The 27,294-nt window shown below is 42.4% G+C and overlaps 2 protein-coding genes across 8 annotated transcripts in view; one reads left to right on the top strand and one right to left on the bottom strand.

Annotated features, from left to right (window-relative positions):
• The window catches only part of si:dkey-12l12.1, a 28,165-nt gene extending 25,683 nt beyond the window's left edge, over positions 1-2,482 (bottom strand). For all 4 annotated transcript variants that reach the window (XM_021562997.2, XM_021563000.2, XM_021562999.2 and 1 more), the window contains exon 1: positions 2,355-2,482. The gene's annotated coding sequence lies outside the window, so the exon portion shown is untranslated. The remainder of the gene's footprint in view (positions 1-2,354) is intronic.
• The window catches only part of myrip (myosin VIIA and Rab interacting protein), a 177,645-nt gene continuing 152,808 nt past the window's right edge, over positions 2,458-27,294 (top strand). For 3 of the 4 annotated variants that reach the window (XM_036944257.1, XM_036944256.1, XM_036944254.1), the window contains exons 1-2: positions 2,458-2,595; positions 18,952-19,133. In XM_036944257.1, the coding sequence (XP_036800152.1) occupies positions 19,024-19,133 (110 nt within the window). In that variant the 5' untranslated portion in view covers positions 2,458-2,595; positions 18,952-19,023. Of the gene's footprint in view, positions 2,596-3,179; positions 3,427-18,951; positions 19,134-27,294 lie in introns of those variants that run through there. The other variant, XM_036944255.1, reaches the window with a different exon arrangement.

Genomic DNA, 27,294 nt, shown 5'->3' with positions numbered 1-27,294 from the left:
GTCTTATTCTGAATTGAGACAGAGAGCTAGTTGCTCTATTCATGAGTGGAAACACTTGGGAATAGATTTCCTAAATTAAAATCATTTTGCGTCTCAACTTTGAGGGGCAAAAGAAATTCAGCCGTGGGACGTATTTGGCCCCGCGGGCCACCAGTTGACAATCCCTGCTCTAGCATGAGGCACCTTGATGTACCAGTAAACCCCCTGAACAGGATTTTAGTCTGTTGTGGTTAGTAATGTAATGAGCAGATTTGTATCCGTACACTGTGAAAGATTCTCCATGTCAATTAATCCATTTGGATTTGTATATCACAGCCTAACAACCATTGTCACGACAGAATGTTGATGGTGACAATCTAGTGTTCATTATTCAAATGCTAATGTCATGATAACGACTGTAGTTGGTCCTCAAAGGAAATAAAGTAGATGGTATTCAATAGAAGTTAATGAACTTTCTTATCTCTTCCCGTTCGCTTCATTAGCTGCAATTTTTTTTCATACACTCACTGGAAGCTAATATGAAGTATTTCTGAGAATGTAATAAAGTGGCTGTAATAAAGACGCTCTGTCCCAGACAAGTGATTTTTGGGACACATTAATTGTGGATCCTTTAAAGATCTTCACAATGACTAGTCCTGATGAGTCATAGGGGTTCAGGCCTACATGAAGGACTTCTACAATGCTAGTGATTAATTGTGAGTTCTTCCGTTCAATTTGATATGAAGAAGAGATCCAACGCAAAACATGAATCTGAACGGTATATTTTTAGACAGTTATTACTTTTAATTGCGTGCGCATATCATGATATATTGCATTTACATGTTGTTTAAACATATGAAAATATTTGTATTCATAAATAAGATGAAATAATCTGCACCCTTGGTTTGGTGTTTTAACGGTTTAGTCTTGCCTCAGAGGGAACATAAGCATACAGGTATAGACAGGAACCCACAGTATATCTGGGATGAAATAGAAAGTTCTGTCACTCCACTTCCTTCATTTGGAGGTCCGGGATAGGCTTCCATTCACAGCACAGTATTTTTTTGTCAGCGTTAACCTATTTGATTGTGTGTAGTACTCTTCAGTAGTGTTGAAAGTCTGTAATACTAGTTTGAACACAGAGAGTGAAGAAAAAGCCCCAGAGGTCCCCACAGGGACATCTAATCTGTGTAAGGCACCATAGCTGTCTGTCTGTTGTGAGTGTCAGAGAGTGGAGGAGGAAATGGGCTGGATCTTATTCATGCTGTTCTCTTTGCTGAAATAAAAAGTGCTTTGCTGTCTTCTTCTTTTTCTCCACTACATTGCTCTCTCCTCAGCACTTTCCTAGCAGATCAAGCGTTGATAAAGAGACAAAGCCTCCACCTTCTCCTTAGGCTCCTTTGTGGCTTCTGTCCAGATCTCTGCACACCACCCCAGCCACTGCTCACCCCCCACCCTGCTTCGCAATCCATTGCTGAGGGTTTATGTGCCAAGCCCTGATTCAGCAGGAACAAGGATTGATTATGCTGAGATGGGGATGTTTTCAGAGCAGAGGGAAAAAAATCTATGTTGACACACTAACTCTGCTCCCCACTTGATGAGGCCAAATAGTAGAATGTTCATGTTTATCCAGATTTATGAGGTTTTGGTTGGTAAAGACTCGGTTTCGGTTGGTAAAGTTATTTATCATTGGGGGTTGGCTTGAACAGACTGAGTTGTTGAACTTCTAAATGACTTCTACCCACATTTGCATAGCATGAAAGTTTATAATTTTCTATAGCCTACTCATCAGTTTGTTCGGGGTTGCATGCATGGCAGAATGGTAAACTAGAAAGAAAGAGGGTCTTTAAAGAACAGGCTTAATTTGAATTTGAATGGAGAATATGCACTGCGCCCCCTGATTTCTAAAGCAAAGTCCAATTAACGTTATCAGCTCACCATCCAGCCTACACAGCAGAATTGTATATTCATTTCGTGTTAATTGAGTTCTTTGATCCAGCGGGCACCAAGAGAGACAGAGAGATACTGCATGTCTAATTAGTTTACAATGCCTTTGTATCTGCACGCACATCTCAACAGAGTGCCAGTAGCGTTATGAATGAACGCCCCGCGCGAGTTAATTCTGCGGTAGCAGAGCTCGCGCTGCCTCCTCGAGTACCGGTGTCGGCTTGAGGCTCTCTGATTGGCTATCTCACAGCATGCCCAGGTGCTGACAAGAGGATGGAATCGGCAGCTGGATCTCACCGCGTTGCACGACAGAGACACCGAGAACAAGGTGCGCCTGGCTATCTTTCCAGTTTTATGCTACCCAGATATTTTTGAAATTGGCATGAGAATCATCAACACAAGGAGAACAACTATATGTAAAGTCTCACCTCAGCGGGTCTGCGCCCTCTCACTGTAATCCAAACCTCGTGACTCTTCAACGGTTCCTGCTGCAACCGCTGCGTAGAGAAAATAACCCGAAGGCAAGGCAGTCAAAGTATCTGAGAGACATATCTGGAGGAAGTTTACCCTTGTGCACGTATCTGAACGCATCCTCCCACGTTGTGTGTCTGGGAGAGCGCTCTGTTTGGAGTCTGTAGCTGGCGGTCATCCGGCGCCCATCGATCTCGTGTAAGTGATCGATTATCAATTCAACTTCTCCTTTTGAGTTATTATAGTCTACCTTTGCCATATGGTCGCAAGTAGCATTGACCAAAATGAAGAATGCCCAGATTCAAGATTGAAATAAACTTTGTCCTTGTTGAGAAATAGGTAGACAGAGGCTACCTTGCATGATAGGCTTATCTATACGTTTGTTTACCTCGTTATAGCCTATCCATGTGGACAGGTATGACCTATTTTTTTTATTTATTCATTAGCCTGTTTTCTGATAAAGGTGACACAACATAGCGGGAACCGAAATCCCCTCACCACATTCGTTTATCAACGCCACCTGTTATGCATGTTGATCACTGATGTTCATGCATGACATTGATAATGTGTTTCAATGGATGGATAGCTGCACTGCAGCAATTGAATTCACGAGGTTCGATCTGAGAAAAATGGATTGCGTAGATTACACCCTGATTTAAACGTCAATGTAGTTGTAGCCATAGAAATATAATCACATTCAATGCAAAATGCATAAAGAGACCTGGCAATCGGTGTAAATGCGACATATCAGGCACAACATGGTCAATTTCAGGATGCATGATGCAGCGGTAATATACAGGCTAATATAGGTAATTGTGAACAAGTGTTTGGATGCCTCTGACGGTGCAAGGAGGAGTGGCCTTGGTCAAAACCATGGCAATGAATGAATATGGGTGAGAGTGAGTCACGAGAGCGGATTGGGGGGTAAGCACAGAGGGGTTTAGATCAGCGGGAGAAATGTGATGTGTGTCAGGCTGCCAGAAAGTGACGGCTTGCAGTCATACCTTCAGTGTCTGGACTGCGCGACTGGTGGGAGTTTTATATTTACTAATGTAATATTATATCCCATGATGTATACTTTGTATTTGGAGCCTTAATATAAGCAAAGCAAGCATGCATACTGAGTTTTGGCTGCAGACACTGTGATGCCTAGACTTAGCGATGACATTGTTCTCACCTGTTGGTCAGCAAGGTGATGTGTGAAAATGTATGACAATACAGACTGCAAAATGCTAAGCGTTATTATCTTATGGACACATAAAAAAAGCAGGCCTTATTATACTACTGCACCTGTCTATGTTTATCTATGATTGGCAAAATATTGTCTTTAAATTCAACAACATCCTACTCTAGGTTAACAATTGGCTACTCACAATAATTAACATCAATATGCCACATTGTGTACATCTGATAGGCTACCAATGTTTATTATAGGCTATTATACAACTGTATGGTGTGTTATGTTGATGTTAACATTCTAGGATCCTGTCTCCTTTTTTAATTCATATGTATTTGGTGAAAGGTGTTTTTTTTGTCAAGTGATGTCATCAGCACAGTTACACAGTAGTTTATTCACAGTCACCGTTGGATACTGCAGGTTGCGAATACAATGCAGCTTATTCTCACCTTGCCGCCTACTATAGAGGGTGGTAATTGGGAGGAATGTGCATGGTGTGATACGATGTAAGACAGTGACAAATTATCAGGTGTTCTTCCCAACCTGAAACCTGCGTTCCCACGTACAGGGCCCAGAATAGGTTCGAAATGGCACCCTAATTCCCATAGTGCTTGGCTCTGGTGAAAAGTATAGGGAATAGGGTCTATGTATTCAGTTGTTTTCACACCCTCTATCTCCAACATTAACCCTGAAAGCACAGAGCTTTGCTATTGGTCACACATCATAGGCCAATGGATAAACTTCAAGTGGCTAAGTCCTTTCATTTTATTCATAAGATACCTCTTAGAATTCAAATTTCCTTCTCACTCAGTGGATGCGTAACAAATGGCAGCATATACCCTCCATATTGCACTTATTTTGACCAGAGCCCTTTGGGCCCTTGTCTAAAGTAGTGCACTATTTACAGTAAGGGTGTCATTACGGATGCAGATAGTGAGAGCTGTCCTCTCCCTTCTGGTTGAGGGTAAGCACTGATCCTTAAGCCTTCCTCCGAGAGGCTAAAACAAGCAGTTCATTTAGTGCTTGGCTGCCCCTGCCCTTTGAGCTCACAGGCCTGCTTGTTATGCATTAATCTGCTGTGGAGCCCTAGCTGGGTTGCATTGACACCATTACTGTATGTAACAGACAGCCTAGGCAACATACAATAAGGTTGTCAGTGTGTGGTTTCATGTCACAATGTGTTAGTAGGTCTGTGCACAATATCGTGTGTGGGTGGGTGGATGGATGTACCCGTGTCGATGTATGTGTGAATTTCCATTTGAGTGTGTGGGTTTCTGTCTCTGAAGAATAGCATACCCTCCTAACCTTGGACATCCTCAGCTGAGATGTTCTTCAGTCTGACCCAGTTCCATCCGGTATCCACAATCCTGGCCTGTATGTTGCTGTTACATACTGTATCTATTCAATACATATGCTCTCAATACACATGGTGTTATTATTGTCTCTCATTTAGTCACACACACAAAGGCCAGGGAAGTCAAAGCTGAACAACAACTAACATTGTTTGTTTACTTAAAGAGAAAGCATCAATTGAAACACTAGATAAATATAGCTGCGAGCAGCAATGAACGGGGTTCACAGGATGACCGAAAGGACACCAGATCAGTTGGATAACAAAGCAAGCCTATCATGTAGGAACTGTCTTCCTTTGTGCAATCATGAGTCTAAAGGAGGAGATGAGGATTGCAGATGATTTTGAGCATCAGCGTTACATATGCAAATAATGAGTTGTGAATGGTTTCCTTTTTTTATATATCAATACCAAATTCAATGTGGTTAATCTTAGTCCATGATGTCGATGACAAGTTTCAAGTTGATAGGCCACTGTGGAGTTGATTTACAGGGGTTTAAATGGACATGTAAAATCAGATTGTTGATTTGTCTGACTGGCTGAACAACACCTTATCATCTGAAGTTGTGGAATACCATCATCCAAGACCTGCCAAATATCTACATTCATTTTTCTTTTACAGCGTCTTTGAGATTCTCTTTGTAATGACAAGCGCTATATAAAATACATCTATGATTATTATTGTGATGAGTCCAAAAACCAAGTTTAGAGTGAATCTAACTTTTAGTCAGATTTGTTATGATTATTTTAAGCATTAGCGTTACTTAGTCCAAAAAGTGAATCGTTAATATTTGCCTTCTTTTTTAAGATATCAATGCCAAAGTTAACATGGTTCACCGTGATAATGTCTTTGATACCCTAAACCGTTTCAAGTTCATAAGCCATTGTGAAGTGGTTTTTCAAAGGGTTTAAATGGACACTTTGGACACACTATCAAAACTTACCTGACATTTCTCAGTCATCTCTAAACCAATCCCTTATCCTTTCTCAAACTAAATTAAGAGATATACCAAGGGCCTACATACGGAATGTGTTGTTATTGGGAAAGGTTTTAAAAAAAGAAGGCACATTTGTTCAGCATGAGTAAAGACATGTACATACTGTGACGGCCCTGAATTTGTCTGAACCGTCTCAGTGCTTCTCCTTCCAATAGGGCGCTTCCCCTTCCAATAGGGCGCTTCCCCTTTAATTCCCAATTAAATAGCCAGCATCAGCTGCGCAAAAGTGGGGTTGTGATGGAGACGTGAATGAGGATGTGTTCAACCCTCAGTTCTGAAGCTTCTCTCTTCCGTTTGTTTTGTTGCATTTAAAAGTGTGCTTTTGTAGCCTAATGGCAAGTTTACCCAGGATCGGATGCACTCTTTGCTTCCGTTGGAGACCGATGTTCCTAGTGGCTTTTCTCCGCTGGAGATCTGCTGGCAGATTGGATTGTCTGACTGACCACAACCTTTTTGTATATGCTATTTAATTTGTTTTGGTGTGATGTATTCCGTGATGATTTATGTAGTTAGTTGTAAGTGAGGACATATTAGGATTTGATACGCTTTATAGTTGTGTGGAAAAATAATTGTTATTTTGATTGTATGATTGATACTGTGTTTACACTACACTTGTATGAACGGACAACCGTTGCTTGAGTAAGGTCACTTGAGTTCCCTAAACTTCTTTACCGGGCTGGACTCCTTTTAGGCCCGAGGCACAGGACTTTTCTGGAAGAACCAGAACTCATTGTTGTTATTATTATGTGTGTGTGATCATTTATGTTGGTAATACAACCCATGCAAAAGAATACAGTTGTTTTTGAAGTTATTTCCAATGTCTTAAGGGTTTATGAAAAGTGTATTTCCATCCTGACTTTTACATATGTCCTTTGTATTGGTGTAGACTTGATGGACCAGATGGGACTCATTCCCTCCCAAACCAAAAGGAGAAACCAATATTTTCTCTGGTAGACACAACCTACCTGGCACCCCTATAAACAATAACCTCAAGTCAAAACCGTTACAATACAAAGTTTCAAGTCTCTGTCATATGTGAGAATGCTTATAACAGTGCCCCCTGTAGGCCAATCGGTGCAATTATATTAGACCAAGTTCTCATGGACTCTGGTTTCTGTATGCCAATTATAAAAGTTAGCAATCTATGCTTGAGTTTTTTTACCATGTCAAGGGGAAAAAACGTGAACCCCGAATGAGGAGTTGCATTGTGGGATTGATGATGTCTGTGATGACTCATTAGTTCGGGTTAGGCTATCCATGTATTACTATTATTATTATTAAATAATAATAATTATTATTATTATTATTATTATTAAACTAGGGCAATTCCACAGTAAAGGAATCATTCCAGGGTTTTTCTTTGTTTTCACTATTTTCTACATTATAGAATAATAGTGAATACATAGTTTCTATGTTTGGAATAATGCAGTAACCAAAAAAGTGTTAACGCTCTGATGGCGTGGAGACATTGGCTTGAGGGGGTTAAACACCATTTTCTCATCTGGACTGACCACTGCAATCTGGAGTACATCCGGGCAGCTAGGAGGCTGAACCATCGCCAGGCAAGGTGGGGTATGTATTTCACCCGTTTTTTTCCCCTTCACACCAGTTTTCCAAAACGTGAAGGCAGATGCACTGTCCCGACTGTATGACACAGAGGAGCGGCCCATGGATCCCACTCCTGGCCTCCTGCCTGGTGGCGCCGGGTAGTGTGGGAGCTGGACATGGACATTGAGCAGGCGTTACGTGCAGAGCCCACTACCCTCCAGTGTCCCGATGGACGTCTGTACGTTCCGTCTCCTGTCCGTGACCGGTTGATCTATTGGGCCCACATGTCACCCTCCTCTGGTCATCCTGGGATTGGTCCCCCCCCCCCCCCCCCCCACAGAGTAACACCATCCTGGTCGGTTCTCTAAGTCCTGCCGTCCCCTCCCTCTGCCCGGTCTCCCTATGGCCCTACAGACTGCGGAGGCCTTGTTTACGCACTTCTTCCAGAACTACAGGGTGCCTGATGATATAGTGTTTGATCGAGGTCCCCAGTTCACTTCGAAGGTCTGGAAGGCGTTCATGGATTGTCTGGGGGTCTCGATCGGCCTTACCTCTTGGTTTCATCCTGAGAGTAATGGGCAGGTGGAGAGAGTGAACCAGGATGTGGGCAGGCTTCTGCTGTCGTATTGACAGGATCAGTGTGGGGAATGGGCAGCGTTCGTGCCCTGGGCTGAGATGGCTCAGAACTCGCTCCGCCACTCCTCCACTCCTCCACTAACCTCTCCCCCTTCCAGTGCGTACTGGGGTACCAGCCGGTTCTGGCGCCTTGGCATCAGAGTCAAACCGAGGCTCCTGCGGTGGACGACTGGTTCAGGCGTGCGGAGGAGACATGGGACGCCGCCCATGTTCACATCCAGCGGGCCGTGCTGCGCCAGAAAGCCAGCGCAGACCGTCACCGCAGTGAGGCCCCGGTGTTCTCTACCCGGAACCTGCCCCTCTGCCTGCCCTGCCCGGAAGCTGGGTCTGCGGTTTGTGGGGCCATTTAAAGTCCTGAGGAGAGTGAACAAGGTTTGTTATAGGTTACAGCTTCCCCCTGATTACCATATTAACCCCTCGTTCCATGTGTCTATCCTCAAGCCGGTGGTGGTTGGCCTGCTCCAGGATTCTGAGGTGCGGGAGGTTCCTCCGCCCCCTCTGGACATCGAGGGGGCCCCGGCATACTCAGTTCGCTCCATACTGGATTCGAGGCGTTGGGCGAGGGGCCTTCAGTACCTCGTGGAGTGGGAGGGGTACGGTCCGGAGGAGAGGTGCTGGGTTCCGGTGGAGGACGTGTTGGACCCTCAATGCTGCGGGAGTTCCACCGTCTCCGTCCGGATTGCCCTGCGCCTCGCCTTCCGGGTCGTCCCCGAGGTCGGCGCGCAGCTGGAGCCGTGCGTCAAGGGCGGGGGGTACTGGCACGACTTCCACCGAAGTCGGCTCCTCTCCTTGTTCAGGCGGCACTCGGCAGTTGGCGTCGCCGGTCTTCTAGCCATCATCGATCCATTTTTCATTTTCCATCTGTTTTGTCTTGTTTTTCCTCACACCTGGTTTCAAATCCCTCAATTACTTGTTGTGTATTTAACCCTCTGTTTCCCCCATGTCTTTGTGTGGGATTGTTTATTGTAAGTGCTTGTGCCCATGTTGACTGGTGCGCGATGGATTTTGTACCATGTCTGGTTACTCTTTATGCCGTTGGTTTTGCAATTAAACTGCTTCGGCTATTACTTAGTTCTGCTCTGCTGCGTCTGACTTCCCTGCCACCGGTTATGCACCCCTTACAGTCACTACTAAGATACAGGCATCCTTCTTAACACATTTGAAGGAAGGAAACCTCTCAGGGATTTCACCATGAGGCCAATGGTGACTTTAAAACAGTTACAGAGTTGAATGTCTGTGATAGGAAAAAACTGAGGATTGTAGTTGCTCCACAATACTAACCTGATTGACAGAGTGAAAATTAGGAAGTCTGTACTGAATAAAAATATTCCAAAACATGCATCCTGTGTTCAACAAGGCACTAAATGAATACTGCAGAAATTGTGGCAAATCAATTAAGCTTTTTGTCCTGAATACAAAGTGTTACCTTTGGGGCAAATCCAATACAAACATTAGCTAAAGGGTAGAGCTGCCGCTTTCAAGGAGCGGGACTCTAACCCGGAAGCTTATAAGAAATCCCGCTATGCCCTCCGACGAACCATCAAACAGGCAAAGCGTCAATACAGGACTAAGATCAGATCGTACTACACAGACTCTGACGCTTGTCGGATGTGGCAGGGCTTGCAAACCATTACAGACTACAAAGGGGAGCTGTAGTGGAACAGGTTGAGTGCTTCAAGTTCCTTGGCGTCTACATCACCAACAATCTAACATGGTTCAAGCACACCATGACAGTCGGGAAGAGGGCACCGACAAAACCTATTTCCCCTCAGAGACTGAAAAGATTTGGCATGGGCCCTCAGATTCTCGAAAGGTTTTACAGCTGCACCATCGAGAGCATCCTGACGGGTTGCATCACTGCCTGGTATGGCAACTGCTCGTCCTCCGACCGCAAGGCACTACAGAGGGTAGTGCCTATGGCCAAGTACATCACCGAGGCCAAGCTTCCTGCCATCCAGGTCCTCTACACCAGGTGGTGGCAGAGGATGGCCCTAACAATTGTCAAAGACTCCAGCCACCCTAGTCATAGACTGTTCTCTCTGCTACCGCATGGCAAGTGGTACTGGAGCAGGTCTAGGTCCAAGAGGCTTCTAAACAGCTTCTACCCCCAAGCCATATGACTCCTGAACATCTAATCAAATGGCTATCCATACCTTTTGCACCCCCACCCCTTTCTACGCTGCTGCTACTCTCTGCTATTATCTATGTATAGTCACTTTAATAACTCTACCTACATGTACATATTACCTTGACATTGGTGCCCCCGCACATTGACTCGGTTCCGGTACCCCCTATATAGACTCACTATTGTTATTTTACTGCTGCTCTTGAATTATTTGTTACTTTTATCTCTTACTTTTTAAAAGTTTTTTCTTAACTTCATTATTGGTTAAGGGCGTGTAAGTAAGCATTTCACTGTAAAGGTTTACCTGTTGTATTCTGACATATTTTCAAGCATAGTGAAGGCTGCATCATGTTATGGGTATGTTTGTAATCGTTAAGGCCAAATCTACACTATTGCTTACCAAGAAGTCAGTGAATGAGTGGTCAAGTAACAGTTGACTTAAATCGACTTGAAAATCTATGGCAAGACCCTGAGTGGTTGTCTAGCAATGATCTACAACCAATTTGACAGAGCTTGAATAATTTTGAAAAGAATAAAGGTCAAATGTTGCACTACCCAGGTGTGGAATGATCTTAGAGACTTACTGTTGGTAAAATTATGATTAAATGACTGAACAAATCATTTTAAATGGAACTGTAACTAAGTAAAACTTATACTCTGTTATTGTATCTGATTAACAATATGCGTTCATAAGAAGGGATTGTGTGACACGGACATGGAGTAATTAAAGTTAATGAACACCAATCCAACTAGGAAGAAACGAATGGGTTGGGGACTGTGTAAACACATAAGGTCGTTAACCTAGCGTTGAACCTACAGAAACTTAGCTCTGGGGTTTTTAGATAAGACAGTGAGTGCATTCCTAGGTTTTCTGTTAATTAGAACTGTCAGCACAGTGGTGATCGATAATGTTGAGGGGTCAAAAGTTACCTGGGAGTGTGTTATTAAGTTAGAATGAACTTTTCACCTCACTTTGTCCCGGTCGAGAGGAGGGGATTCTGTAAAAGCAATGAAATGACGTCATGATCTGTATGTAAACTGTTGCTCGTGGTTAAGTAGCAGCACGCTCCGAGAATAAATTCTGTTACCTATTATTGAAAGACTAGTCTGCGTCTATCTTACAAATTCTCATAAAATAGATTAAGGGTTTTCAATTAATGAAAGCATTGGCATAATTAAATTACTTTAACACTCACCCAGAAAGACTCAGCTGTTATCACTGCTAAAGGTGTTTCTGCAAAGTATTGACTCAGAGGTGTGAATACTTATATACATTAGAGATTTCTGTATTTAATTTGCAATACATTTGCAAAAATATCTAATCTTGTTTTCACTTTATTTTTTTGTTGTGTGTAGATGGGGGAGATAAACAAAACAATTTAATCAATTTAGATTTTTTTTTTAATCAAGTGGTATAAATGCTTTCTGAAGGCACGGTAGGCTTCAAATTAAGATTCAAAGATGTCTGCAGAAAAAAACATCTTTGTTTCACAAGTTTAGACATCACAGTACAGCAGAGTACAATACAGTAGAGTAGAGTACTGTAGAGTACAATACAGTACATTATACATTATTCACTACTTTTACTGTACCGTACTCTACTGTGCTTCACTGGAATGTGCTGTCCAAACTTGTGAAACATTGTTGTCTATGATTGGTTCCAATTTGGTCTGTCACCAATCATGGACGTCTACGTTTGGGCCAAATCACGGCCAGTCCAAAAATCTACATCTGTAGACATTGAAATCAAGACCGGTCCGGACCAGATCAAAAAACATCTGTGGGTGTTGAAATCAAGGCCGGGGCGGACTGACCAAATTTAAACTACTTTTTAACTTCCATGGATGTTCTTTGTCGGTCAGTGCCCAGTAGGTGCAGATGCTGGTTATAGTAAATGGAAAGAGGGGGCTCATGGGTGAGAGAGAGATGAGCTGAACTTGATTTCTGTACTCTGATTTCCCATTGTAGCCAATTGAATTGCAGTATTCCGTTATAGATTTTTTTCGGTAATTATGTTACTGAATGGGTAACAGAATTCTGAGTTTTAATAATTTAATAATAATTTAAAATATGATATATATATATCAGTTTAACTAGGCTTGGGCGGTATCCAGATTGTCATACCTTCATACCGACCTTGTGCCATACCGGGATATTCGGTAATACCGACACTGAACACAAGGAGCACTGTCTTCAAACCCCACTTATACTCTGTAATCCGAAGGTTAGCAATGCTAATGCTAAGTACATGTAAAATCCCATAGAGAATGCAAAGAAGCGCATTGTGAAAATTTGGTACAGTTTCTGACTACACAAGTATACAAGTAACTAAAAAATACTACTCACAGTTTACTGCACACATGAAACAAATATTAGCCAGCAAGGCTCTTGATCCAGGAGGGGATCCTCTGCTGTTACCAAGCGAAAGCTTGATTTAAGGAAGACGCTAACAACTCAGCTAGATAGCTAACTAGCTACTAAATTAGCAAACCAAATACACAACTTAGAGCATTTAGCACATTTTAGACCGTTAATTGAATAAGATAAGATAAGACCTGGCAAACATTTAGCTGTGAATTCCATACTGTAATCACCTGGCGCATGCTGCACAACAGTAAGTGACTCACAAGGCTCTGGTCTCTCGTCATTGTATGCTTGTAAACCAACACCATGTGACGCGTGACTGGGGACTACCATAAGCTTCATAATAATGTGACAGGTGAGATAAAGCACATTGCGTTCTTCATCTCATAATGTTTCCAAATACTCTGGTATATGGTATAGGTTCCAAGCTGGTCTACCTTCTTAATTGTTACTTGTGTAACTTTCATTATCCTCCCTGCTCATGCGGCAGAGAAATGTGAAAATATCTTAAAGATATACATTTTTATGGTAACGGAATTACAAGGCACAAGGCAATGTTTGTTACAGAAGGCAAATCATTTATCCAAAATATCTGTTGATATTAATTGGCAGGGGTCTTCACTTCAACATGATTGTATTTTGATTTATTTCTAATACCTTTTTTTAAAAGACTTTTTTCTGGTAGACATTTTCTAAGACCCCTTTTCCATATGTTTGACCAGAAATCAAAGCATTACTTAACTCATTTTTAAGATAGATACATTTTTCAACCATTTCCTATGCCTCCATTTCCCCAAAATATAGAAATAGCTTTCATTTGACACTCAATTTGATATGCTCCTATAATGTTGGTACTGTTGGGTTCGACATTTTGAACATTGAGATATTAAATAAATGATAGAGAAGAATCAAAGGAGAAAGTTAATGGTTCTCTGAAGAAGGCTTTGGAATGTGTTGATGGAGGAGAGGAGAGCGATGTGTTGATATAGGTTAAGACAGATGGATATTGGTGGATTAGGTGGAGGGGTTTAGGGAGGAGGTGAGGGGTGAGGTCAGTTCCTCTTAAGGGAGTAATCAGGGTTAGTATATGGTTACCTTCTTCCCTGTGGAGCCATACACTGTAAGAAGGAGGAGTGTCTTAAGTGGGATAAATATATCTGAGTGGGACAAATGTTGAGTTGTCTGTTGTCAGCTGTACAGAACCTTTGGGGAATGAATAAACGTGGCTTCTCTAGTGTCTGTGTTATTTACTCAGAAAAATAAGAACCTAACAGTCCTTAGGGGAGTAGGTAGAAATTTCCCGTAGACGTGGATCTGGGGTTCGTACCTGGGGAAAACTTCACTCTGAGCGTAGGCTTTCTGTATGGGACTGTCTGATTCCCTGTCTTTAGTAGACATAAGTCACATGACACCTGTTGTGAGTTGCTATGTTGTTGTTTTTATTCACTAGTGCATGTAATGACTCACTGAAAAAAAGCAATCTTTTCTCTTAGCTCTTTGATGTAAATTTAGCTATTGTCTGGGAGTTCACATGTCTTGTAGGATTGTGATAGACCATACCCATTTTATAAGACATTGAAACGTTGTGGACACAATCCCCAAGCACCGTAGCAGATCATCACAGTTTGGTATCTGTAGATGGGTCCCGCGTGCGTACGGCCCAGTACATCACTGGGGCAAAGCTGCCTACCATCCAGGACCTCTACACCAGGCGGTGTCAGAGGAAGGTCCTAAAAATTGTCAAAGACCCCAAGCATAGACTGTTCCATCTAATACCGCATGGCAAGCGGTACCGGAGTGCCAAGTCTAGGACAGAAAGGCTTCTCAACAGTTTTTACCCCCAAGCCATAAGACCCCTGCTACTCTCTGTTTATCATATATGCATAGTCACCTTAACTATACCTACATGTACACACTACCTCAATAAGCCTGACTAACCGGTGTCTGTATATAGCCTTGCTACTCTTATTTTCAAATGTCTTTTTACTGTTTTATTTCTTTACTTACCTACACACACACATACATTTTTTCCCGCACTATTGGTTAGATCCTGTTAGTAAGCATTTCACTGTAAGGTTGTATTACCTGTTGTATTCTGCACACGTGACAAATAAACTTTGATTTGATTTGAAATGGCACCCTATTCCCTACATAGTGCACTACTTTTGACCTTTTTGGGACGCAAACTGTGTGTAACTCACACATCCCACTGTGCTGCTGGATTCAGGAATGCATCATCAATGGAAACGGTCTTGTGGGCAGTGTGAACGGTGGCTTCCACGGAGCCTAAATCTCTGAGTCACCGCGGCAAGCAGATGCGCTCTGACACACACACACACACACACTCAAACACACACACTGGCGTAATTGATGCCCTCCACCCACTGTCCTTGACATGGCTACAAAAAGCAGGACTGAATAATTGCCTCCCCCTGTGGGCTGTGAGTAATGATGCATTTTCCCTCCTCTAGTCTATACAGTAATTGTATTTTGGGCTCTGGTCAAAAGGAGTGGACTATATAGGGAATAGGGTGCCATTTGGGATGCAGAATATGACCTACCTACCTACCTACCTACCTACCTATATGGCCCTCCCCAAGGCAGATACAGTACAATAGACCAAATAGCGCTGTTCTTTTCTCCTACTGTACGTCAGAGACCGAGCAATCAGCTAGAGGAAGTCCAGAGTCAAGGGGTAGGACGATTGATGGCCTTGTACTGTATTCTCCCCTTGCTTTCTCTGTCATCACCAGGATTATTTTTTTATCAGGAGTGACACAGGCATTGTACCACGGGGTGTCTTGAAGCCACTCGTGTGCATGTGAACAGGACTCTGTGCATGTGTTCAGAAAGCAGGTTCCAATCAGGCAGAAATACAAGGAAAGAACAGCATGGTATTGCAACCTTCAGAGTGGGATATACAATAGAAAATGCCAGGACACTTTCCCACTGTGAATGCAGTGCAATTGTATTTTGGGTTATTTAATTGAACTTTTTAATTACTTTTAGATTTGTATTTGTTTTATTATGTTATCTTGTACACTTATTTGTATTTAATTAGAGATGTTGTATTTTATAATTGGACTTTTGACCTATTTTGTTCAACAACAAAAAATTACATATTTTTTTACAAATAAAAGCATTTTATATAGTAAACACTTGGCATTCTCTTGATTTAGTGAAATAATTAGCACCCCAGTAGTGTAGGGGTTCTATCCTACAATCGGTTGAAGGAGAAACCAACTTTTGAGTGTTATGGAAGTGACTAGTCTTCATAGGTGTAAGGATAATTAGGAGTCTGAATCAGGAACTCAAGTAGTAGATCATTTAAGGTGCTGGAACGCACTACCAGTGTGCTCCCGCCCAGGTCAAGCAGCATTGGTGGAAAAAGTACTAAATTGTCATATTTGAGTAAAAGTAAATATATCTTAATAGAAAGTCACTCAGAATTGAAAGTCACCGAGTAAAATACGACTTCAGTATTTGGTTTTAAATATATTTAAGTATCGCACAAGTAAATGGAATTTCTAAAATGTACTTAGTTAAAGTCGGAAGTTTACATACCTTAGCCAAATACATTTAAACTCACAATTCCTGACATTTAATCCTAGTAAAAATTCCCTGTCTTAGATCAGTTAGGATCACCGGTTTATTTTAAGAATGTGAAATGTCAGAATAAGAGTAGAGTGATTTATTTCAGCTTTTATTTCTTTCATCACATTCCCAGTGGGTCAGAAGTTTACATACACTCAATTAGTATTTGGTAGCATTGCCTTTAAATTGTTTAACTTGGGTCAAATGTTTCTCATAGCCTTCCACAAGCTTCCCACAATAAGTTGGGTGAATTTTGTCCCATTCCTCCTGACAGAGCTGGTGTAACTGAGTCAGGTTTGTAGGCCTTGTTCGCACATGCTTTTTCAGTTCTGCCCACAAATGTTCTATAGGATTGAGGTCAGGGCTTTGTGATGGCCACTCCAATACCTTGAAGTAGCTACTCTCTGTTCATCATATATGCATAGTCACTTTAACCATATCTATATGTACATACTACCTCAATCAGCCTGACTAACCAGTGGCTGTATGTAGCCTCGCTACTTTTATAGCCTCACTACTGTATATAGCCTGTCTTTTTAATGTTGTTTTATTTCTTTACTTACACCTAATACCTTTTTTGCACTATTGGTTAGAGCCTGTAAGAAAGCTTTTCACTGTAAGGTCTACTACACCTGTTGTATTCGGTGCACGTGACAAATAAACTTTGATTTGATTTGTACACACCTTCCAGAGATGTGTTTGTAACATACAATATGATATTGGAAATTGATTTCCAATTAGATAGGGGCGGCAGGTAGCCTAGGGGCGGCAGGTAGCCTAGGGGCGGCAGGTAGCCTAGGGGCGGCAGGTAGCCTAGGGGCGGCAGGTAGCCTAGGGGCGGCAGGTAGCCTAGGGGCGGCAGGTAGCCTAGGGGCGGCAGGTAGCCTAGGGGCGGCAGGTAGCCTAGTGGTTAGAGCATCGGACCAGTAACTGAAAGGTTGCTTGATCGAATCCCCGAGCTGACAAGGTAAAAATCGTTCTGCCCCTGAACAAGGCAGTTCCTAGGCGTTCATTATAAATAAGAATTTGTTCTTAACTGACTTGCCTAGTTAAATAAATAAATACAAATAAAAAAACCTTGTCAAAAAGGTTCTGATGAGGCTTGAGCAAGACTGAGTAAATGAAGTGATGAAGGGTGAGAGGGTCTTCATGTAGTCTAGGTCAATAATGTAGCACGTAATTGTCGGATCTAATGAATCTCCATTTTCTCCATCCACTCTCATCTCACTCAATAGGGATGTGCTGCATCCACACTCATACGCTTGTACCATATGATAACTTTATTGTCCATTTACATAGAAATGCATTTTGTGAGGTCATCAATAGGGATGCACCGATATGACCATTTTTGGCCGAAATCGATATCCAATATTTTCCTTGCCAAAATGTATTTAAAATTTGTAGTGGCCATTCTAGTACAGTTAAATAGTTGAAACACACACTGACCAAAAAGTTATATTGTTGGCATTTACGTATGTCAACATTACCAGTAAAACATAATCAAAACCTATTTCTTTCACTTACTTGCTGTGTTGTTTTGTTGTTCATTTGTTCAGTCGTTTCATTCTCAACCAGGATTTCATCATGCATGTCAAGCAGTGAAGTTTCAGCTCTGTCTGTCCGTGGCCTCTTCTGTCGTGGGTCCTCTTACTCGGTGCGCACTGTCACTGTGTCCGTTACCATCTTGTCCAGCTGTGTCTAACATTTAACATAAACCCTGTTTCTTGTCTGCATCGACGTAGCGGCCCATGTACCTAGCATCGAGCAGGGTGGCGACACCATAAAGAGGCTCAGAGAGAATGCCACCGAATCACTTGTTCACAGCCTCGAGTAGTGTATTTTGTAAGCTTTAACCATACGGTCTGTGTCAGCAGTTTTGTTGAGCAGGAGTTTCAATGCCTTGACAGAGGGTATCACGTCTGCTGCAGACGCAGTTGATGACCATATTTCTCGAGTCAGTTGTTCGAATGGAGCTAGGAGTGTGTTCATGTTTACAAGTTTCAAACATGTTCTCAAATGGCAGCAGCAGTATGAGAACCAGCACATTCTTGAGCATGCAGTAATGCTTTCCTCAGTACGAAATCATTGTCAACCCACTGTGCTGTCAGACTCTGCATGCTCATGAGTCTGACATCGCTGGTCCAAATGTCAGTCGGGAAGCTAATAGCAGTGACAAGTAGCTCATAGATGTGCGTTTCAACAATACTGATTAACTCCTGTAGGGCATCTGAAAAATAGTGCCTACTTGGTAGTGTGTACCGGGGCTCGAGGTGTTCGACCAGTTGGCTAAAGCCAACATAACATCATCCATGACAGAGAACGGCTGATTGTCAAGGGCAATGAATTCCATTATCTTGGCTTTAATGGATTTCGCCTTTGAGCTGTCTCGCTGAAATTTTCTTAGATCCACACAGCAGACATTGTGGGCTAGGTTAGGAATGCTGTGTTGCATGTGTAGCGCTGTATTTTTAGTGGCGTCATTACGTCATCTACCTACGTTATACAGGTATGCAGGTCAGCTTTGACATCGGTTTTGCACATTGGCGTTAAACTGGACATCGGGCCGATGCCGACGTTGGCATTTTTAGCTAATATCATCCGATTCCGATATGCTTACCGATATAATCATGCATCCCTAGTCATCAATACACTACAGTACAACATAACACAAAGCAAAACCGCTGGAATATCTTGATAGACACAGTTATGGACCGTCTCCACCACTTCTCTCTAAACACCCTCTACCTCCCCCCCTGTGCAGGGTTGTCCCTGCCCCGGCCTCCCGAGTGCCCCCCTGCAGCAGTACCCCGTGGCGTTGGCAAGGCCAGGAGAGATGGGGCGCAAGCTGGACCTGTCGGGCTTGACAGACAATGAGGCAGAGCACGTGCTGAAGGTGGTGCAGAGGGACATGAAGCTGAGGAAGAAGGAGGAGGACAGGCTCAGGTGAGCTTGGGAACTGGGGGAATTGATGTGGGGTCGGGAATGCAGGAAGCCCCCCCCCATTTTGTTAAAAGAGTGATTTGCTGTTCAGATATTTGAGAAAATGTACAATATTTGGTGACATTTTACTCCTGTGTCAACCAATTTACCACTTAAAACACGAGTTGTAAATTAACGAAAATGTGGTGCCCCCAGGACTCTGGTATACTGGTATACGATCCCCCTTTAATACACACATTTTTGCTGATAGCTGTGCTATCCTAATCTGTGACATACCTGCCTGACTTTTTCTGAGTTTGGGGAAAGATAGTTGTGCTGATGCTGCTGGATGTAAAGAGGGAATAAGTTGTGACTGTCTCTTACGCTTAGTCAGACTGTGTGGATGTCAGATACTGTAGGGGTCTCGGGGTCAGGTCTCAGAGTGCCTCAGAATGCTGTTCTTCTTCACACACCCCTGAGAGACAGTTCCTTCTGTCAGATGCGACAGGCTTCCTCCCTCTCCTCCTTTTCACTTTTCTCCTTCCTCCTCCTTTTCACATTTCCTCCCGACCTCCATCCCTCACCCTCTGACAGGCTGTAACTACTACAGGGGCGTATTCATTCCGGAAATCGTTTACCGTTTTTTACGAACCAAACGGAAGAAAACAGAGCAAACCAACAGTTTTCTATTGGACAAATTCAGGTAGGTCCCGCCCCGTTTCGGCGTGATGAACACATCCCAGTCTTACTGCCTCTCCTCCTTCTCCTCCCCCTCTCCCCTCCATCTCTCCCCCTCTCTCTGTGTGACAGGCTGCAGCTAGGGGATACAGTGTTGTGATGTTGACAGTCTCCCGTGGGGAACTGTCATCAAATGTATTGGCAGATCAGACCGTCTGGTTTGTGATGCATCAGCAAGCCTATGTTGTGGTGATCCTGGTGGACGCCTCGAGCCATTCAGAAATGATTATACAAATCTATCAAACTGAATATGGAAATATGTGTACATATTTGAGGGTTGTCAAGTTTCACTTCCTACAGCATTTTTTGTATGTTGGTAAAGTATTATGCTCCCCTGTCTCCACGTTTGATCAAGAGCCCAATAGTGTTTTTTTTCCACTGTATTGCAGTAGCTTTTTACACTTCTTGGCAGTTTGATCTTATAGGCCTATCATACTACAGAACACCACAGGGATGACCTGCCATGGGATGATGTGTATTGGAATTATTTCAGTCGGTTATATAATAAAATTATCATGTCTTGCGTTGCCAGACTGTAATCTCACATTCACTCTGCTTACGAGGGCAGGGCTGAATCAAGGATACATTGTTATTGACCAGGCAGCAGAGGCTTTGAGTCAGCTACACTTCTGGGCCTCGTCTAATCAAGACTGGGCTACAGCTGGCTCGGCTTCTCCATGAATTACTGTGAAATACAATATTTTCTCTTTTGCAAACTCTTTCTAATGATCAAAAACAAAGAAACCTTTGAAAAACACAATGTCGAGCCAATATTGGTGTTTCTCCCCATTTTAAAAGCTAAATGCATGTAAGGATGTGAAAACATGCACATTTTCATTGGCAATACAGGGGCTCATGAAATAAATAACCAGGGTAGCTTTGTTGGAGTCGCAATCTGGAGCAAAGTGTTTTGAAAGACTGTGTAACTGTCTTAAATATACTAGAAGCCCACTGACAACAAGTTGAGTTACGTCCTTTGTTTTCTTTGTTCGATTTGGTGTCTATTGTTTCCGAAAAGTAATTATGTTTAGTTTCTCTGTAGACTCTCTCTCTGTTTCATAACAGAATCAACGGTGTGCAGTAATCTTTGCTCTTGAGAAATCGATAGTTCCCAGTCGAGGGCTCTCTGAGCAGTGCTGAACACCCTCTCAAATTCAGTCACGTCTATCACACTCCTGCGGTTGAGGTTGGTTTGAGTGCAGGGAATGCTGGGAGCTCCATACAGTTAGGTTCAAGTGCACAATAACGTGTTAATGGCAGTGATTTCATTCTCAGGGGTCCACTTCTTTGGCACAATGACTGAGGCCAATGCATCTCAAGAAGCAGACCACATGCACAGTCGACCACACAGACTGGGACAAGTGTGTTTCATCTCTCATTTCATGGCTGTTTTACATTATGAATGATTCTGATTCGACTTGGATTTTCAACCCAAGCAGAAAATGGTGTGGTAATCTGTGCTGTATTAGAATCACAACGACAGTTAATAGAAATATGGTTTTGTGTGTCTGCTAGTACAAATGTACAGAGCATTCGGAAAGTATTCACACCCTTTGACTTTTTCCACATTTTGTTACAGCCTTATTCTAAAATGATGAATAAAACTATATTAAATCCAAACTACACACAATTCCCCATAATGACAGTGAAAACATTTGTATTTCATTTTTTTATACATATTTAAAATGAGAAATACCTTCTTTACATAAGTATTCAGACCCTTTAGTATGAGCCTCAATTGAGCTCAGGTGCATCACGTTTCCATTGATCATCCTTGAGCTGTTTCTATAACTTGATTGGAGTCTACCTGTGGTAAATTCTATTGATTGGACATGATTTGGAAAGGTGCACACCTGTCTATATAAAGTCCCACAGTTGACAGTGCATGTCATAGCAAAAATTAAGCCATGAGGTCGAAGGAATTGTCCGTAGAGCTCATAGACAGGATCGTGTCGAGGCACAGATCTGGGGAAGGGCACCAAAACATTTCTGCAGCATTGAAGGTCCCCAAGAACACAGTGGCCTCCATTATAAAATGGAAGACGTTTAGAATCACCAAGAGTTTTCCTAGAGCTGGCCACCCCACCAAACTGAGCAATCAGGGGAGAAGTGCCTAGGTCAAGGAGGTGACCAAGAACCCGATGGTCACTCTGACAGAGCTCCAGAGTTCCTTTGTGGAGATGGGAGAACCTTCCAGAAGGACAACCATCTCTGCAGCACTCCACCAATCACGCCTTTATGGTAGAGTGTCCAGACGGAAGCCACTCCTCAGGAAAAGGTACATGACAGCCCGCTTGGAGTTTGCCAAAAGGCACCTAAAATATTGACCATGAGAAGCATGATTCTCTGATCTGATGAAACCAAGATTGAACTCTTTGGCCTGAATCACGTCTGGAGGAAACCTGGCACCATCCCTTCGGTGGCAGTATCATGCTGTGGGGATGTTTTTCAACGGCAGGGACTGGGAGACTAGTAAAGATAAAAAAAAAGATGAACGGAGCAAAGTACAGAGATATTCTTGATGAAAACCTGTTCCAGAGCGCTCAGAACCTCAGACTGGGGCGAAGGCTCAACTTCCAGCAGGACAACGACCTTAAGCACACAGCCAAGACAATGCAGGAGTGGCTTCGGGACAAGTCTCTGAATGTCCTTGAGTGGCCCAGCCAGAGCCCGGTCTTGAATCTCTGGAGAGACCTGAAAATAACTCTGCAATGGTGCTCCCCATCCAACCTGACAGAGCTTGAGTGGATCTACAGAGAAGAATGGGAGAAACTCCCCAAATACAGGTGTGCCAAGCTTGTAGCCTCATACCCAAGAAAACTTGAGGCTGTAATTGCTGCAGAAGGTGCTTCAATGAAGTACTGAGTAAAGGGTCTGATTACTTATGTAAATGTGATATTTCAGTTTTTTATTTTTCACAAATATGCAAACATTTCTCAACCTGTTTTTGCTTTGTCTTTATGGACTATTGTGTGTAGATTGAGGAGGGATTAAAAAATATATATTTTAGAATAACGCTGTAATGTAACAAAGTGGAAAAAGTCAAGGGGTCTGAATACTTTCCGAATGCACTGAATGTGTGTGTGTGCGTGCATGTGTGTGTGTTAATATAAATATGGTTTGGGTGTGTGTGTGTGTGTGTGTGAGTACGCTTTCATTCAACCGTTATTGATCTATTTGTGCAGTGCAGCCAGGCACCTGCTTGATAAGAAGGATCAATCTAGAATTCCACATTTCACAATGTTCCAAGTGACTAGGTTATAACACCAGAAAACAAAGCCTGTTGTTCTCCTTTTGATATGAAACACAGTCGTCAGGAAAGTACTGTTGTGAACATTACATTAATAATATCAAAGCTATTGTACCTATGAAAACAGTAGCAGATGGTATTTGGTTGTTTCAGGGTGTCTTCCCCCAAACAAACGAGGGCGAAACCCCCAGGGCTTTTGCCCTCCATGCGTGGCTGACGTTTGTTTCTTCTTTTTTAAATGCCAGCCCGTCTGAGATATAAAGTGTCCCATGAATACTTCACAAGGCTAATTAACAAGTCGTCTCAGCCGGCACTTTGAATGCTCCATTTTAATTTCCCTAGTGTTGTCTACTAAGAAATGTTTAGAAACTTAATTGATATTACCTTCTGTCAGATAAGTACTGGCCTGTCAGAAAAATGTAAATATTCAAATGATGTGCATGTAATCAAACCTGGGTACAATCTCAGCTTTCCTGGACAAATGAAGTTCTGCGATGTAAGTCCCGGGTTGACCTCAACAGTGAAATGAAGGGACTTCTTAAACGTGCTACGTGTTTCTACTACTACTGCTGAAGCTGAGTTTTCTCACTGATTGTAATGCCAATGAGTTACATTGTTTAGAATGGATTGCTACTGTATGTCAACATTGTTCAATATTGGCATGCTGAGTCCTACAGTATATTTCCGTCGAAAATGCTTGATCAAACAGCACTGTGAGCCGTTGCATCATGATGTGTTCCATTCTCTGATTGAGTGTGATCATTTTGACCCAATTATGATGTACAGTTACAGCATTAGCTGTCCAACCTCTGGCCTGTTTCCACCTGTCACTGTTGCCAGCCTGCTGGAGTGTGTCTCATCAAACCAGCAGAGGGAACAGTCTTAGCCCCAGAGCCCAGTCAGAGATGGATTGCTTAATAAACAGCGCTATGACTCCCAAGGGCCAGGAGGAATGATCAAAACGACTATCCATTCACCACTCTTTGTTTCCAAGCCTTTTCCCAGATTGTTCTCTCTTCTTTGCTTCTGCCTGCGGTAGCAGTAATCACTTCTGCAGATAAAGGCGATTGAGCCATTAAAGGACTCTGCCTTTTCCTGACATGATAATGCCAATTACTCTGCTCCGTCTTTACATAGCTCATAGACAATGCTATCAATGAGCCTTGACAAGTCTGTCTTTACCGCCGTCGACGAAAGTCAAGTGTCTGCATTTTACAATCCTGTCTGTGTGAAGCTTGTGGTCCATGCAAGGTAAAAAATAGCATTATAATTGAACGATGTCTGGTGGCTAATTTGCTATTCCTTTGTCCCGTGTAGACCAATACCTTTCCTCTCTCCTCTCTCTCAATTAAATTCAAGGGGCTTTATTGGCGTGGCATATGTTTACATTGCAATAGCAAGTGAAATAGATAATAAACAAAAGTGAAATAAACAATCAAAAATGAATAGTAAACATTATACTCATAAAAGTTCCAAAATAATAAAGATATTTCAAATGCCATTTGTCTATATACAGTGTTGTAATGATGTGCAAATAGTTAAAGTTAAAAAGGGAATATAGATAAACATATATGTTGTATTTACAATGGTGTTTGTTCTTCACTGGTTGCCCTTTTCTTGTGGCAACGGGTCACAAATCTTGCTGCTGTGGTTGCACACTGTGGTATTTCACCCAATATGAGAGTTTATCAAAATTGGATTTGTGTTGAAATTATTTGTGGGTCTGTGTAATCTGGGGGAAATATGTGTCTCTAATATGGTCATACATGTGGTAGGAGGTTAGTAAGTGCAACTCGGTTTCCACCTCATTTTGTGGGCAGTGTGCAGATAGCCTTTCTTCTATTGAGAGCCAGGTCTGCCTACGGCGGCCTTTCTTAATAGCAAGGCTATGCTCACTGAGTCTATACATAGTCAAACCTTTCCTTAAGTTTGGGTCTGTCACAGTAGTCAGGTATTCTGCCACTGTCTACTCTCTGTTTAGGGCCAAATAGTGTTCTAGTTTGCTCAGTTTTTTTTTTGTAAAATCTTTCCAATATGTCAAGCAATTATCTTTTTGTTTTCTCATGATTTGGTTGGGTCTAATTGTGTTGCTGTCCTAGGGCTCTGTGGGGTCTGTTTGTGTTTGTGATCCGAGCCCCAGGACCAGCTTGCTTAGGGGACTCTTCTTCATCGCTCTGTAAGTGATGGCTTTGTTATGGAAGGTTTGTTTCTCTCTCTGTTTCTGTCTCTCTTTCCCCCCCCCCCCTTCACTCATATGTAGATAACAAATCTGGAGCTGATTATTGAACAGTGTAGGTTTTATGGAAGTGATTTTAATTGGTCAACCTGGAGCATCATAAATCTTTGGAAAATAAAGTGTCAGGGCCAAACAAGTGCAAGGCTGTTTTGTCGCTTGTAGAGAGGACCTTCGTAATGAGACATTTGATATCATACCGTTTATCATACTGGGTGGTTGTGGGACTAGTTTCATAAAATAGGGAACTGAAATGTATACTGTATAATGACTGCTAGTGTTGTAATTGCTCTTGCGCAGCGATTTGTTGGACTAGAATCAGAATAACTTGATTAGCCAAGTACATTTATATATACCAGGAATTTGACCTGGTGAAAACTGCCTTCCTGTATCAAAGATGACTTTGAACAGTATTAAAGTGTTATTTGTTTTATACTTGTCTTTTGGGTTGTATCACCTGCCAATATTTATTTTGATATGGTACAGACATGGTCAAATCAATTCAATACACAATTAATTTAAAAAAATGTAAATAAAAAATAAATATTGAAATGCAGAGCTCTAGTTAGAGTCGAGTCTGGGTAGTTCCATATTTTTTTCAATTTCCCAGTTTTATAAAAAATGTATACCCTTCCCCAGGTATGTGCCTCATCACAATTCTATCTCGGGTGATCTACGGACAGGTCCTTGGACTTGATGGTATAGTTTCTGCTATGACATGCACTGTCAACTGTGGGGCCTTATGTAGACAGGTGTGGATATTCATAAATCATGTCCAAACAATTGAATTGGCCACATGTGGACTCCAATCCAGTTGTAGTGCCATCTCAAGGATGGCCAAAGGAAATTGGATGCACCTGAGCTCATTTTGGAGTGTCATCGCAAAAGTGTGTCAATACTTATGTAAATAAGTTATTTCTGTATTTCATTTTCACTTAATTTGCCAACATTTCAAAAAACATGTTTTGACATTGTCATTATGGGAAGAAAAAAATATTTATTAAATGTTGAATTCAGGCTGTAACACAACAAACGTGGAATAAGTCAAGTGGTATGAATATTCTGAAGGCACTGTATTTTAGAGTGAGATATGTCAAGAAACCAGTATAGAAATACATGTGGTGTGTGTATAAGCAGTGTAACTAAAATACAATGTACAGTAGTAGAAATAATAGAATGAGCTATGTTGAGAATAGTGTTTTAAATACACATTACAAAACCCCTTGGCAAAATGGATCGAATTTCAGGAATTAAGCTTTCGAACCAGATTCCAAAATATGTATGTATGTGAATGGTGTGTTTTGACAGTATGTGAATAGAAAATGTGTATACAGCAGAAGGTGTATATGGTGAGCCATGACTAGAATACAGTATATACATATAAAGTGGTTAAAACAGTATGTAAACATTATTAAAGTGACCAGTCTTCAATGACTCTATGTACATGGGGCAGCAGTCTTTAAGGTGCAGGATAGGGTATCGGGTGGTAGCTAATGACAGTGTCTAAGGTTCAGGGCAGGGTACTGGGCGGAGGCCTGCTCGGGATGACTGTTTTAATAGTCTGATGGCCTGGAGATAGAAGCTGTTGATCAGTCTCTCGGCCCAAGTTTTGGGCTGACTGCACCACCCTCTGAAGGACCCTGCGGTTGTGGGCGGTGCAGTTGCTGTATAAGGTGGTGATACAGCCCGACAGAATGCTCTCAGTGGTGCATCTGTAGAAGTTTGTGAGTTTCTTATGGGCCGAGTCAAATTGCTGTTGCGCCTTCTTCACCATGCTGTCGGTGTGAAGGGACCATTTCATGACCTCAGTGATGTGCTGAGTTTGAGTTTGAGACATGCCTGGCCACTCACTCATGGGTGAACAGGGAGTACAGGTGGGGGCTGAGCACACACCCCTGTGGGGCACCAGTGTTGAGGATCAGTGTGGTGGATGTGTTGCCTGCCTTCACCACCTGGGTTCAGCC

Source organism: Oncorhynchus mykiss, chromosome 15, assembly GCF_013265735.2.
Source record: "Oncorhynchus mykiss isolate Arlee chromosome 15, USDA_OmykA_1.1, whole genome shotgun sequence".
NCBI classification, from domain to species: domain Eukaryota; kingdom Metazoa; phylum Chordata; class Actinopteri; order Salmoniformes; family Salmonidae; genus Oncorhynchus; species Oncorhynchus mykiss.
This window is presented reverse-complemented; position numbering and strand designations above follow the sequence as displayed.